Source organism: Polypterus senegalus, chromosome 17 (genome assembly GCF_016835505.1).
Source record: "Polypterus senegalus isolate Bchr_013 chromosome 17, ASM1683550v1, whole genome shotgun sequence".
Lineage (NCBI taxonomy): Eukaryota > Metazoa > Chordata > Cladistia > Polypteriformes > Polypteridae > Polypterus > Polypterus senegalus.
The window spans coordinates 90,528,522-90,544,586 of record NC_053170.1 but is presented as its reverse complement, the minus strand read 5'-3'; the positions used below and the strand labels follow the sequence as shown (position 1 = coordinate 90,544,586).

The window sequence follows — 16,065 nt, the reverse complement described above, 5'->3', positions numbered from 1 at the left end:
CTTTACCTGCTGCAAAATTAAGTTATCAAATTTGAATAGTACGAATATTTTTTTTTTAAAACTATATCAATAGGCAAATAGAGCAGTAGCACAGAGTTACTGCTTCTGTCAAACGACTGGAAAAAGTGCAAGTTTGCAGTTTTAAGGAGGAATTTGAGGAATACTAATAATCTAGGTGAAATAAGGCTGGTATAAAAATTGAAAGGCAGGATTAAAAAAAAAGTCCTTCTAGAAGTCAGACACAGAAGCTAACTAAGCACAGACATTGCCGGCAAATTGGCAGCTGAAGGCAATTACTACAGATTCATTTCTGTAGGGTGGTGACACCTAAGAGAAGTAATTAACCCAAAAGATGGAAAACAACAGCCCCAGGACAATGGAATTTCTCTTTATGCAATAAAATAATGCACAGTAGAAAAATGAAAGTACTGCAAAGCTTTCCTGCTGAAATGACAAAACCTATAATTGATGGCGATGCCAAATCCTGAACTGAACAGGATGCTGCAAGCCTGGTCAGCTTTTAATTCATTTTGTGAAGCAAATTGCCCTTGAGAAAGGAAATACAAAATAATAATAATAAATTTGTTTGACCATTAGTGGCAACACTGAAAAGAAGCACCCACTCCCTGTGAATGACACAACTTACTAGAATGGCAAATTTAAACTATAAGCTGAAGACTGTTTTAAATAGACTTCAGACGATCATACTAAAAAATGCTAAGTGGTTTGAGTGATAATTCCAAGTAAAGCCCTAGGATTACCCTTCACCTCACTTGCATTGGTAAATAAAGGAATGGCTGGGTCGGTAGTATTTAAAAAAAAAACAAAACAACACAACATAAAAGCATGAACAATTCACCTCCAGCTGCCATCACAAATTGCCTTCTGGAAAGGAAAAACCATTTTACTTGGAATACAGCATCCGTAGCTTGTCTGCTTTGGATACAATACTGCCAAGCATGAACAACAGAAATGATGAAGCCAACATGAGTAAACTATTTTAAAGGGCTAAACCTTTTAAAGCACAAAGCCCCAGAGGTTGTTCTGCCTTGAAGGTTTTCCTTATAAAACAAATAAGTGCAATTGTTGTGTACATACAACAACTTTAAGCTTCACTAAAAATGATGTAAATGCGTCCCTATATGTGCATGTCAACCAAGGATTGTTTAATTTTAAAAGAGGTCCAAATCAGTTCTCAGCTTATCAGTTTAGTCTTGCTACTTTTTCCAAAGGTGCTGGAATATTCAGAGACACAACCAGGGGTCAACAGCTGCAGCAAATCAAAAGATGGTGCTTTCCCTTCAAAGACTTGCAGAAGAATATTATATACTGTATTTAGTACTTTGTATCCCTAACTGATGAGAATATTTCCGAGTTCGGTGAATCCAAAATGGCAGACCCCCATTTTCAGATAATTATAATAATGCCCAAATGAGGTCCCTGAAATCTTTACCCCTACAACAACGTTGAAAGGAACCCACCTAAACCTGTTTATCTCCGGACAAATTAAATAAAACAACCACCTAAAATGTTAGATGGAAGGAGTCACAGTGAAAGATTGGCAAAAATCTTATCACTCAGAAGTTACCACTGAGCATTACACTCTCATTACCACATTTACCAAATTGTGATGCAGAGCTACAGTCCTTCACGGGTATCTGAAAGTTCAGTATAAAAACAATGTTCTATATATTTAGGGACTAGTCTAAAAATAAGGGTGAGAAAAAAAAAACCCTTATGAACAACAGGCAAAACCACCAAAGGAGCTTGAACTCTAAAAGGTGACATTTTAGTGCCAAACAGGCTGCATGCCTACATTATAAGAATTCAGTATACGTGCAATCACCAAAAACTCAGCCAGTCTAAAACATGAACTTTGGGCATACGGAATGGTCCTTTGGCAAAAGGACAATAATACTTTCTGGGGAAGCCCATGATGCATCAACTCATTGTAAATAAGTAAGGTATGGGAGTGGCTGGAAATGAGAGTGAATCTCCAACAGGGACAGAATCACCATGCTGTATATCTGGGAAACCATACGGTCTTCAGTGATTCTCAGAAAAGATGATATCTCAGCCAGTGTGTCTTCAATTCATTGAAGTGTGTGGCTCACATCCTTGACCCTCTCTCCTGAAGAATCTGTAGAGAAGAAAGGAGAGAAAGTGAAATAAAGATAATCGCAATCATCTAGCCTTACTCAAGACACAAGAACAAACTAAGCAATACCAAGCACTATTAAAACAAAACAGTAAGAATAATGCTGGATATCTGCAGAGAATGCATCTCTGTATTATGACTGCTTCAGTCAACACTCAAAATCTTTGAATATTAACAACAAAAACATTGGGTAAGATAATAGTTATTTCAAATATCAATCCTTAGAAAACTGGGATAATATATTTAGTTTTCACTGGGCAAAGCACACTTTGCCAATTTAAACACAAAGTTATAAACCTTTGGCAGCAGTTAATGGAGACTGACAAATCTCAGCCATCATCATCATCTAACCGTTTTCACCAATACAGAGGAGTAAGGGGAAGGCAAAGGAAAATAAAACAGACCTTAAGTTTGTCCTTTCAGATTTTCACTTTGCATATATAAAAACTGCACCCGAGGTTTTCTACCCTTCAAGACAAGCTGGTCTGACACCAGCAGAACACAGTTTATACCAAAATAGATTTTAAGTACTGAAAATGCTGGTTCACAGTGTAAACGTTTAGATCGTGGCTAGGTTGTGCCTGTTTTCCTAATATGGTGCCAAAGATAAAGGAATGAAAAAAAAAAAAATATATGCATCTTGAAAAAGGATAGTCAACACCCACCATGAAACGGTGAGTGCTGGGAAATGAAGTGTAAAAACGTAAAAGGATTAATTGCTTTCATAAAACTTACTTTTTACACATTACTAGCCATCCCTAGCGGCTTCACCGGAGTAGTAGTGAAACAGGACAGTGAGGAGAGCCCTGCCTGGCTTCCTACTCCCGACGTCACGCTTCCCCTTCCCCTCGGCCCACAGCCTATGTCTCAGAATAGCGCGAATATATCGCTCCTGCAAGCGAACTATGATTCTTAGTGCGATGAGAGAAGTCACAAAAACAACCGGAATGTTCAAGCAAATTCTAGAAAAAAGCCTGATCTAAATCTTTTAAGTAGTTCTCTCGTTCACTAGCTAAGTGGATGTAAGATGTGCCCTAAGGCTGGCCCTGCCCCCTACCCTCGGCCGGCTGCATCTCTCTCAGATTTGTGCAAATAAATCGGTACCACAAGCGAACTATGATACTTAGCGCTATGAGAGAAGTCGCAAAATCAACTGGAATGTTCAAGTAAATTATAGAAAAAAAACCCGATTTAAATCTACTAAGTAGTTCTCTTGTGAAAAGCGGATAGACAGACGTTGGATTTTATATATATAGAGAGATGTTTAAAAAATAGCAATGTTTCATGTATTCTTAAACTATAGGAACAATGAGTATAAGCAAACAAGTATAGATGAAGGCTAGAAAATCTTCCAAACATTATTTGAGGACTAGTAACGTCGCATTGCACGATAACGTGCCGTGAATACACTTGACTTGAGCATTCCTAGTTTTCATCCTCTTTCTCTGTATGTTTAGCATTCGTTTGCTCAGAGGTCGATGTGCTTGCCGTTTCCTGAGCAGTTCTTTTTTTCTCCACCCTAGTGGCCCGCTTCTTCTCTTCTTTCGTCGGCATCTTTTTGTGTTAAAACTGATTAAGTCAATGTTTGTGTTGCAATTACTTAACACATTTTCTTTAATTTTTCACTTAAGTCTTCAATCTGCCTCAAGAATGATTTAAGATATGAAGAAGTAGGGGAAGTGACAGCGAAGGTGGTAGGGATGAGAACGGTGCCCGTACACATGCTCCGCATGGCCACTCTGCTGGCCAATGCCAAGAGTTGATTCTACAATAAAATAAAATAAAAAGAGGAATAACCTTGGAGGTCAGTCATCACCCCAAAAGCGGATAGTAGACATCACGTAGTATATTTGTACCAAATTTCAGGTCAATAATTCAAACGGTTTGCGAGCTACAGGCGACTTAAAATCCTGGACAGGCAAATGGACAGCCACAGTAGCGTATTATACAAGAAGATGTGGCAGACATTGAGCTCTTCAGGAGGTGATGGTCGAACTGGAGTGCAGGTACAGCATTAAACAGGATAGTTGTACTACTAGATAAAAGTGACACTTGCAGCCTTTAGTGATATTTATTTTGTCTGATGCAAACTAATAATTTTAAATGTGGGGGAAAAAAAAAAACAGCATGTATTTTGGTCATCTGAAATATGTTGCCTTTGCAGGTACCACAAGGCAGATATTTTGTTTTAAAAGGTGTCTGCTACCTGCCATGCTTTACATTCTAAAATGTCAAAGGAAGACACCTCATTAGCAGGACGTTAGTGTGTTTTAAAAAGCTCTACAAATAAACAACATAGCATTTATTGATTTACTGACTTTCAACAACATTAAGCAATGATTTCCTAAAAATCCCTTTTGAGTTCAATTCCGATTGATGCTTCACGGTCCACACAATAAAGACACCAAAATTTGGAATGAAGAGTTTTTCAGCACTGTTCCCGATTCAATAAATACATTGTTAATAGCAGATCGCTCTAACTGTGACTCCGTACCTTAGCTTTTTCACTAGGTTCAATTACAATGCCATTGGTGGAGTTGTTGAGTTCTCGAGAAACAACACAGAGAAACTCCGCCTGGTCTTCATTGCCATAGTTGTAGGAGGAGCCAATGCTGATGAGCTAAAATTAGCAACAATGAACAGCTGTTATTAAAAAAGAATAATACATAAAAAATAAAAATCATATTACCAATCTGGACAATGGAGAAAAAAACAAATTGTTACAGAAAAGACACTGCTCAACCTGAAATGTGCGTCATTATAGATACCTTTACTAACAGGGCATTCTTCGAAATAAAAAAAAAAACAAAGTAGCCATCCTAACACATACTCAAACCTAAAGTTTAAGAGTTAAAAGGAAGCATGATTTTTAATGAAGGAAACAAATTAATCTACTCAGGTTCAATCGGAGTTATCAATAACTGAAACCACACAGTAATTTGTATTTCATACTACACAAACATTTAAATGTTTTCATGTAGTATGATTAGTATTCATTGGTAAACATTCTGCAACTGCACACAATATACTGAGAGTAGGATTATCCTTCACCAAAACATTATATAATACTATGAAAGTCTCAAGTTTTACCTGCTCAAATTTCCAGCCATCAGACATTGTGGAGACCATCTGGGTCAGTTCTTCCTCTTGACACTGCAGGACTCGGTATACATGTTTTACAGGCCCCTGAAAAAAGACAAACATGTTCATTTCAAATAGATTAATGAACCCCAGTTTGTAAATTTCTACCGATCCAAATGACGCAGAGGCAAAACAAATCTCCGCCAGAAAAAAATAAACTGATCACAATGAAGTACTGCAATCAAGATTAACAAAAAGATGTACCTACAGTATATTACAACATGTAACCCCTCAGAGCTCAGCTATGATCTGGAAATTAAGTGTGGAAAGCAGGATATACACACATCAATGCATTTTTGCAATACATTTCTACGTAGTTCATCATCACAAATAATATAATTCTCACATCAGTTAATCCACTACTGTGAACTCATTTTTCATTATATGACTAAATGAAATCACAGCAACTTTAGACACAAGAAAATCCTGGATGAGAAAACATTCATTAGTTAAAGATATTTTACAGTTAAGCAGTTGCTTTTGTTTTCACACTTTGCAATACTGCATGAAAAAAAACTTTTACTATTCTGTGCCGATAGCATTGTGGCCAAGTTAATTTTCTGCAAGCATGACAACCAACCCTCCCTGGAAATGTTGTGAAGTTCAAAGATGAACACTTTTCTTGTGGAATGTGAGTGTAAGGGTGTGGGTTCAGGCTGGAGTATCCCTTTTCATAATATTACCTGTGATATGCATGTGTCTTTTTACTTACTGTAGGCAATAGTAATCCCTGAAAGACAATACACAATTTTCACTTCAATAGTTGGCTCATAAAAAAATGTTATATATATTTTTAAAATTATTACTTAACCACTCTTGCAAGCCCCCCAGGCTTAAGCAATGAAAAGCCATTGATGTAATAATTTAAGAATATATCTGCATTATCCTTAAGATGCTATTCTCCCATCCCCCAACCCCCCACTGTAGGGTAAATAAGCTGTATAGAATCAAAAGATTACTAGCTACACAAGGGTGGAGATAATTATAGCAATTATTTTCATTTTTTTTTCCCCAACCACATGCAGCAGATACTCGTGTAAAAAAAAAAGGAAAGCTAAACACGCCTAAGGCATAATTCTGAGCCTACTGAGTTGGTGTTTTTGCCTTTAAAAGGTGTACGATATGTGCAACTAGCAGAAGAATACCATTAATAGTCAGGAGCATGCTCTGGTATAGCACATTACCACACCCACCACACAACAAAATAGCTCAGGATCCTGGTTGACAGCCCCCCAGTCAGACATGCAGTCCAGTCCCAAACTCCGGAAATTACCATCTATCTGCCACAGATAGAGGTGTTACGTGGGCATCCCCTCAACATGGTCCAGCCGCTTGGGTCCTCAGCAATCAGGATCCTCCAAGTCGGATCAGCCTTAGGGTATCTCTCCACATGGTCATAGTGCGGTAACTGACACCACCTTACAATGCATGTAATGTGCCTTATTTGGGACTCTCTTGCCCATAACTACTAAATTCAGAAAAGCGGTAACCTTTCTTAAGATTGAAATAAAATCTGAAAAATAAAAAGTCTAAAAAAAATCTACAACTAGTGACAGATGTTTACATGAAACATAATCAATACGCACGCACACACACGCCAGTAGCTGTGTTACCTAGCTTCACCTGGGAAATTCTGTCAGTCTCATTTATAGTGCTGACGTGTAATCAAGTGCATCAGAGATACTATGTAACCAAGTACTTTTCTGTATATGGTATTTGTAGCTTTTTTTAAATAAAGGGCTAATATTATTTTCAGGGAGTGTGGTGAAGGACATCTAATCCTGAGGCTGCGGGTTCAAATGCAGCTACTGATGTTTTCTGACCATGAGCAAGTCCCTTAATCTCCTGTGCTCCAATTGGAAAAACAAAAAAGAAAAAATGTAACGATTTGTATCTTAAATATGTTATAAGTCACCTTTAATTAAGATGTTAGTCAAATAATAAGTAATAATAATATTATTTTGTCACTGGAGCTGCTTACTCATGGACATGTTATACACAATTGGCTGTGAGTAAAACATTTTTGCTTTTCCTAATCACTTGGTTTTTGGCAATGGTCATGAAAAAAAACAGTTTTACAGTAAAGTGTATTCTTTTCAATTAAAATGGTGTAATCAGTAAGAATAATGTGAAATTTAAGTATATATTATTATCATTATTAAATGTTTACCATTTTCATTTGTTTACATTGTTCACTCAAGTATTTCTTTTGATGAGTTTCGTCTGTTGTGTGTGGTGCCCATTGACAGTCAGCAGATGTGAATGAATATGTAAAGAATTTCAGAGAGTGGCAGGGTGGGGTATTCCCTTTCAAAGTAAGAAGATGCACATGTTAAAGATTTTGGAGGTCAGGGTGGGGGTCTCTTTTCAAAGTCCACAATTGTGAATGTATATTGCAATGGAGTTTATCGTGGGGGATCCGTCAAGTTTAAACTAACGTCATCTGTCCTGGCTCCTCTTGGATCCAAGGACACTACTTCTGCCTCTACTTTCTCTTTCCCTGCCTTTTTGCTCCAAGTGAAGGAAGACCTAAACTTATAGCCACAGTGCCTGGTGCCCTTACTGGAGTTTTATAGCATTTGCTAACCACTGAGCTTTGCTGAACTTTTTCCACCCATGTCACACTTGACTGTATATGTCAAAAGTGATATGGTCTCTTTTTTCCTGTCCAAGACACTGCCTCTTCTTCAGTTTTCTGTCCACCCTGCTGTTCTCATGGCCCGTAATTTATGCGCACACTGTATTGCATTTATGTTTGCATAATAAACATTTAAAAATTTAAAAAAATTACCAACAAATTAAAAAAAAACAGTTCAGCAAATTTTCTTTTTTCAATAATGTCACAGAATTTCAAACAAAGTAGTCAAAACATTCTCAAGATTTTAGGGCTGCAACGATTAGTCGACGTAATCAACGATGTTGACTACAAAAAATCGTAGACGTGGATTTTTTATTGTCGACGCGTCATAAACAGAACCTTCAATTGGTTTTTGTAACTGCAATGCACCACATGAACGTCTGGGGGCAGTATCGTTTGTTATTGTTTGTCAAGACTGCACACAGTCCTACCAACGATAAAGAACGTCTGAGGAGAAGAAGAATGCAGAGGAAGATAAACGTGGTTGCAATGATGAGTGAGATGGAAAAAATTGAGACAGGAAACTTTCTACAGTGAGGGAGCACTTCACTGAAAAAGAAAAAAAAAGTTGAATGCAGAGCTTTCTTTTCACGGCAGCACCACCATGATGCATGAGCATCTGAAATGAAAGCATCCTGGAGATGTGATGCTGCAATATCTTGGGAATTTATGCTGGCGCTGTTAGTTAGGGTCAGATCAGGAGGGGAAGGAGAATGTGAACGAGACTGAGAAAATAAAAGTAAAAACAAATCTAACTTTAACAAGTAAATTTACACCCGATCTGTTCGTTTTCAAATAATATTGCATTAGTGCGATGATGTCTTCTGATTGGTACTACTCAGGTCATACCATTATTTCTTCAAAATGTCACATATATTTGTTAGCGTTTTGTGTGTCAGCTTTTATCCATCCAGATCAGAGAATCTCCAGTGTCGATTGTCTCAAAACACCACACATATCTACAGTTATTCTTAGCTGTAGATAAAAAGTAACAGCGTCAGATCCCTGGGGGGCGGTAGTATGCATCGTGATCGTGACTGACAGAATAAAAGTGGGAAAAAAAACGATAACTTTTACAAGTACTATACATTTAATACAGTAGCTGTTACAGACGCAAATCAAATGTACAGTATGTGTTTATTGTATAATATTAACAATAAGAGCAGCTACTCAAAACAGTAAATATACGAGGCAGTCAGGATCGAACTGGGGGACTCTTGATTATAAGTCAGCAATTCCTACCGCTGCACCACAGAAGCTGTTATATCATTCTTGAACCTTTTGTGAAAGTGTTTATTTGATCTTTGCACTTCAGGCTTTACACATTATATAGTTTATGTCTACATTTTGCCATTTATTGCTAAAATATGAAAAAATGTTTCAGTTTTAACAATGTATTTTTTGTTTAAGTTAAATGTGCTTTTTTTGTTTAAAGACTACGTGCACTTTAGTTTGTATTATTTAATGTATTTCTTTTTTGTTGTGATGGTCACAGTAATATAAAAACATCTGATTATTTTCAAATTCATATGTTTCACTGGTTATTTTAATTTGATTATTATTAATTTTAATCGTGTTAATGCAGAGTCATCAGGGTGACATTCACATTTGACAGACATGAGCAGATGAGGCAAGACATGCACTGGAACCCAGAACATAATGTGCATCCACAGGTCGCAGGCATCAAAATAGTCAGGCATGAAATAATTGTGACTAATCGGAAAATAAACTGAACAATTCGTCGACTACCAAAATAATCATTAGTTGCAGCCCTACAAGATTTTGGGGTATTCAGATTTCTATTGGGGGTGTAACCCCTAAATAGTGATATATCAAAATGTCCTTTTTTAGTGAATACCTACTGCTTTAGCTGTACAATTCTGCCAAATATCAGCTTTTAACTAAAGGGTAAACAGAGTTGTTGTTGTTGTTGATGATGAGGGAGACAGTATGTATATAATTATAAAAGAAAATCTAGATAGACTATTGGCAAGAGATTTTTTTCCAAGTTGGTAGAGGGGGTCCTGCCCTCCTCTAAATCATTTCCAGTTAACGGCCCACGGCCACAGTCCTCTCACCTCTCATTCATGTGAATGCTTTGATCAGACACAGTTTCCTTCGCTCTCAGCGTTTATACATTTTTACGTTTTCCTCACTTTAAGTTCCCAATAAGAGAAGACTTATTATGTTCAAATCTAATTGAAGAATTTCATCCCGAAGGGTTATCAACAGAAGAAATGAGTACACAGGCACCGAGAAACATTGAAGTCAAACAAATTAACGTGAAAATTGTTGATTGGTTACAGGGCAAATTGGTTAAATGCGTATCAATAAACTATGCTGAAACAGTTGGTGGTGATCGTGCAGAAAATGTAAACATCAAATTACAATATCCCGTAGATTATCTACAACCGTTAACACCGTCCGGTGTTCCACTGGCCGAATTACTGTTGAAAGAAGGATGCATCATAATGTTATTGCATAATTTATGTACGAGTGATGGGCTATGCAATAGGAAAAGATTAGTTGTATTCAAAATTGGTCAAATAATTCTAACACGTAAAATTTTAACAAGCGACAAAAAAGGTAATGTAGTACATCTTCCGCGGATAACATTAGACACCAAAGGAGATCTTCATATGCTATTCGTATTGAAACATTAAATACAGTTTCCCCTTAGAATAGTTTTTGCTATGACAATTAACAAATCACAGGGACAAACATTTGCTATGACAATTAACAAATCACAGGGACAAACATTCGAAGAAATCTGTGTATTTATTAGAGAGAAAGAATCAATATTCACTCACGGACAGTTAAACTTTGCGTTGTCACGATGTAAGCCCAAACACAGAATCAAAATTCATTGCGATAGTGATGAAAAGTTAATTCCAAATATTGCTTTTACTGAAGTTTTACAATAAAAGTGTAAGTTTAAAAAGTATTTGCGTGTTAATTTCAAACAGAATGAAAAACGTATAACACAACATGTACATCTTATGCAACATGAAACATAATTTTCTTTCAATTTATTACGTTCTACTATGGTTAATTACTCGCTCTAATGTAAAATAGTTCTATTATGCATAAGTAACAATTCTCATGAAAATAATCTGTTTAAATTGTACATCCGCTTCCCCATACGCGAGCAGCAAAGTGGCTAGCACATAGCGCCCGCCCGGGGGTTGGCAAGCTAAGTGAGTAGGGGGCACAGCCCCCTAGTATGTGGGTGAGGTGTGTGTGTGTATATATATATATATATATATATATATATATATATATACACATACACACACACACACACATATATATATATATATATACTCAACAAAAAAAGAAACGTCCTCTGACTTTCAACTGTTTTTACTTTCAGTAAACTTAATGTGTAAATATTTGTATGAACACTAAAAGAGTCAACACCATAAGACATAAACTAAAAATGTTTCACAATGTGTCCCTGAATGAAGGTAGGCTCAAAATCAAAAGTACCAGTCAGTATCTGGTGTGGCCACCAGCTGCTTGAAGTACTGCAGTGCATCTCCTCCTCATGGACTGCACCAGATTTGTCCGTTCTTGCTGTGAGATGTTACCCCACTCTTCCACCAAGGCACATGCAAGTTCCTGGACATTTCTGGGGGGAATGGCCTTAGCCCTCACCCTGCGATCCAACAGGTCCCAGATGTGCTCAATTCCTTCGACGATAAACACGAATCCGTCCATCACCCCTGGTGAGACAAAACCGTGACTCATCAGTGAAGAGCACTTTTTGCCACTCCTGTCTGGTCCAGCGAAGGTGGGTTTGTGCCCATAGGCGGCGTTGTTGCTGGTGATGTCTGGTAAGGACCTGCCTTACAACAGGCCTACAAGCCCTCAGTCCAGCCTCTCTCAGCCTACTGCGGACAGTCTGAGCACTGATGGAGGGATTGTGTGTTCCTGGTGTGACTCGGGCAGTTGTTGTGGCCATCCTGTACCTGTCACGCAGGTGTGATATTCGGATGTACCGATCCTGTGCAGGTGTTGTTACACGTGGTCTTCCACTGCGAGGATGATCAGCTGTCCTTCCTGTCTCCCTGTAGCGCTGTCTTAGGCGTCTCACAGTGTGGACATGGCAATTTATTGCCCTAGCCACATCAGCAGTCCTCATGCCTCCCTGCAGCATGCCTAATGCACGTTCACGCAGATGAGCAGGGACCCTGGGCATCTTTCACAGTCGGTAGACAAGTCTCTTTAGTGTCCTGTGTTTTAGAACTGTGACCTTAAATGCCTACTTTCTGTAAGCTGTTAAGGTCTTAACGACCATTCCACAGGTGCATGTTAATTAATTGATTATGGTTAATTGAACATGCATGGAAAACATTGTTTAAACCCTTTACAATGAAGATCTGTAAAGTTATTTGGATTTTTAAAACATTATTGTTGAAATACACAGTCCTGAAAAAGGGACGTTTCTTTTTGCTGAGTATATACACACACACACATACATACATACATATACAGTATATATGTATATAGAACGGAAATCAAACAACAAAGAAGTCATACCAAGCTCTTGCTGTCTGAAAGGGTATCAGTTTCTTACAGGATCAGGTGCCAGGCTGCTAACAACCCAAACAATAGGTGGTATCCTGATGTATTTTAGTTAGCATAATATTAAGGAAAAAAACACTTTATCTACATCTACGAATAAGCAGCTTATGTCAGTCTAAAAAGCAAAATACCTGTGATGTCCTGTTCTCGTTGTCTCTTATTCTTTCTTTGACTAATCGAACTAAAGATGCTATGTTGTAAAATTCTGCTTCTTCCAAAACCCCTAAAAATATGAGAAAACAAAATGCATCATGCTTAAAAGACAACAAAGATTAGCAGTAGTATTGAACTTATTTTGAAAATTGCAAGATACTTAATAATATGCCCAACTAAAAGTCATTAAACAGTTTGCAAAGCAATAAACTAAAATACAAAAGGTGGCAAAGGTTTTACAAAACCCTTCTACCAAAAGCCTGGAGGAATTCAAACTTGCTTAAATATTTAAAATTCATTTTCATTATGTTGGCAGTGGTACAACAGGGAATTTTAAATACAGCAACAGATTATGATTTGTCAGCTTACAGAGGAACTGGTTTCTACATATATATTATGTAAATTCATGTGTAATTAATCTAATTGACCTGCCAAAAAAATAAAAATCACACAGCAAAACAGAAACCTCACTCATCTGCCACATTACAGACTGCTGGTTGATAAATTACTTGGTTCAAATTTTTGACCTTGTTTTGAGGTATCATTTAAAATTGCACCTTAGCCCATACATACTTCTCATTTATTGTTATCTAAGCATTTTCAAAGCTACTGAATATCATGATTGGAAAAACTGTTGTAGGAGACAGCTGCCCACCTTCTTCTGCCAGGTCTTTGTTAATGATCAGTTTGCCATGACGTAGATAGTTAAGTATCGGACCAAAGTAAGTAGGATCTCTATCAATTAGATAGGCACCTGTCTCATCCTATAAAAAAAATAACACACAAAATGTTTGTTCATTTGAATTTCACACACAAAATGTTTGTTCACTTGAATTTTTACTTACATAAACGAAAGTTATAAAAAATTTAAAAAAAAAATGTTCTTGTTGAATTAATTTTAAAGTGAAAGACTAAGTCCACTGAACGAATTCCTTTCATAATTTTTAACACTTCAATCATGTCACCTCGTGATGACTGTTTGCTCAAACTGAAAAGGATCAACTCCTTGGATCTTTTCTCAAAACTCACACCCTGCAGCCCTGGAATCTCCCTCTTCTTTTGCTAGCACTGCTTTGTCGTTTTTGTAGCCTGTAGACCAAAACTAGTTTCACTAGTGCGTTAATAACTTAAGCATAAGCGTCTTTGTCCTGCACTGTATGGTGTAATATGGTTATTGTGCCACATGACCTAATATTCTATTAGCCATCTTAATGGCTTCTGAACACTGCCCAGATTTAGATATTACTGTATTGCAATGGCATCATTTGAATTCTTGAGAATACCTACGGTCTCTGCTAATGTTGAATGTTGCTTAGTATGTTATTCGCTTTGCTGTTGTTGAAATGCCCCATGTCAATCAATTTTTTGTAAAATAAAAGAAATAAAAATAAAACCATATCACAATGAGGAACTGAACTTTGCATCCCTAACATACTGTGTCATCATTCCTACCACTGGGCCACTAAAGCCAAACTGACCAATCAAACTCCTTGTGGGGACACACACACATCAAGTATAACGGGACTGTCCAATTCCAATCCTGGAGGGCCTCATTGCCGGCAGGTTTTCCTTCCTGCCATTTTCTTAATCAATGACAGATTCCGGTTATTAATCGGCTTCTTTTCTCTTTGTCTTAATTGAATTGTTTTTAAGACTCAGACCTCAGAATTGCTTCATTTTTTTTCCTTATGTGACAGCCAAACAAAAACAAGATGTGAAGGAAGCCAACAGATGACCAGCTAATTCAGGGCCACAAACTCCAACCAATTCCACTCCACAACCAAATTCTTAATTAGAAGCCCATTTGTGTTGCTTATAAAGCCCATTGTTCAATACTATGGCTTGTTTGTGTTCTCATTCTGCCACATGCTAATGATTTGTCTTTTTGTAAGGGCACAGTTAAACTGTTTTGTGGACCTGAGCTGATCATCATTACGGAGTCCTTCACCTTTCTTTATTTTCAGATATTGTATGATGGACACAGATTAGCTGGTCATGTGTTAGCTCGTTTTGTACATCATTATCCATTCATCCATCCATTTTCTAACCCGCTGAATCCGAACACAGGGTCACGGGGGTCTGCTGGAGCCAATCCCAGCCAACACAGGGCACAAGGCAGGAACCAATCCTGGGCAGGGTGCCAACCCACCGCAGACGTCATTATTGTATGGCTACTAATGAAGGAAAAAGGAAACAATTATGGGGCCCGAGTCTTAAAAAGCAAGGCAAAACATACTAATTAACAGCAAAAAGTTGCTTCGATTTAGAAAAACAGAACAAAAACATGTGGCTACTGTGGCACTCCATGACTGGAACGGGGCACCCCTGTAGTAGAAGACTGATGATCTAACTTTGTACTAAAATGGTTGTTAGATCGAAAGTAATAATATGATGGACTTTGAGCCATAAATAACAATTGTAGTGATGAAAAATAGAGTTGACATCACAAGGCTGGCAACGGGAAACGTCATCAGTGCCAATTGTTAACCATCACTGCACTTTCTGCTCTTACTTACATTGTACCAAGTAATAGACCCAAAAAATTGATGTGGAAATATTAGGACTACCAAGGTACCTTTTTTATACCAAATAATAATTATGGGCAGGATGGTCTCATTTTGTTTAAACATGTATTCACTTCATTTGTCCGTTAAGATAAAGAAAGAAAAAAGTGGTGAAAATAAGTAACTTTCCTGCCCAACGATTTTTCGTGCGTAAAAAACACAGTGAGGTAGAGCACGTGTTTCTTTGTTTTCATTTTGTACAAGTCTACACGCTGACAGAACACAAGAACGGGCTCAGCCGGCGCCTAACCCACCTTGTCTGAATCCAGGTCGGGGTCCTCCTGGCACAGTCGGTAAAGGAATGACTTGGGTTCCCGACACAGGGTCTGCTTGGTGGTGACGAAGTAGGTCCCGCCGACGTTCAGCCTTACCCACTTGGAGCCCGGCTTCTCACAGGGTTCCGAGGGGGAGCTCGGGTTACTCCGAAACGGAAAGCCGATCCCCGCCCGAGCCGACACTCCGGGACTGGGCGGGCCGCTGCGTGTGGAGATCACCAGCGTCGGGGAGGCCAGTCGCATCGGGGTTCGTAGATCGCGGGGGTCGGGATGGTCCAGGGTGCCGCTTGGCTCCACAATGTGCAGTTCTGCCATGATTCTCGGGTCCAGTAGCACTCCCGTCGCAGGCAGGCAATTAAGTCCACAAAGCGCACAGCACCGCCAAAATCGGCCTTTTCTTCACCACTACACGGAAGGCCACGAGGTTGTAGTATGCATATTAGTTGATCATTTCCAAAGTGAAAGGAGAAATGAGCGGAATTGTCATTGCTAGTTTCTCATATTACAAAAATCCCAGTCTTCTTTATTTAATGAAACAGTAACACAGTA

The 16,065-nt window shown here is 38.2% G+C and overlaps 1 protein-coding gene across 1 annotated transcript; it reads right to left on the bottom strand.

The window, feature by feature from the left end:
• Positions 1–837: 837 nt before the first annotated feature.
• Positions 838–16,064, bottom strand: kctd2 (potassium channel tetramerization domain containing 2). Its single transcript, XM_039740666.1, has 6 exons — positions 15,496–16,064; positions 13,333–13,441; positions 12,656–12,747; positions 5,249–5,344; positions 4,653–4,778; positions 838–2,140 (listed from the first exon to the last, which is right to left on the bottom strand). The coding sequence occupies exons 1-6, from the start codon at positions 15,829–15,831 to the stop codon at positions 2,111–2,113; spliced, it is 789 nt and encodes a 262-aa protein (XP_039596600.1). The 5' UTR covers positions 15,832–16,064; the 3' UTR covers positions 838–2,110.
• Between the last annotated feature and the right edge of the window lies 1 nt (position 16,065).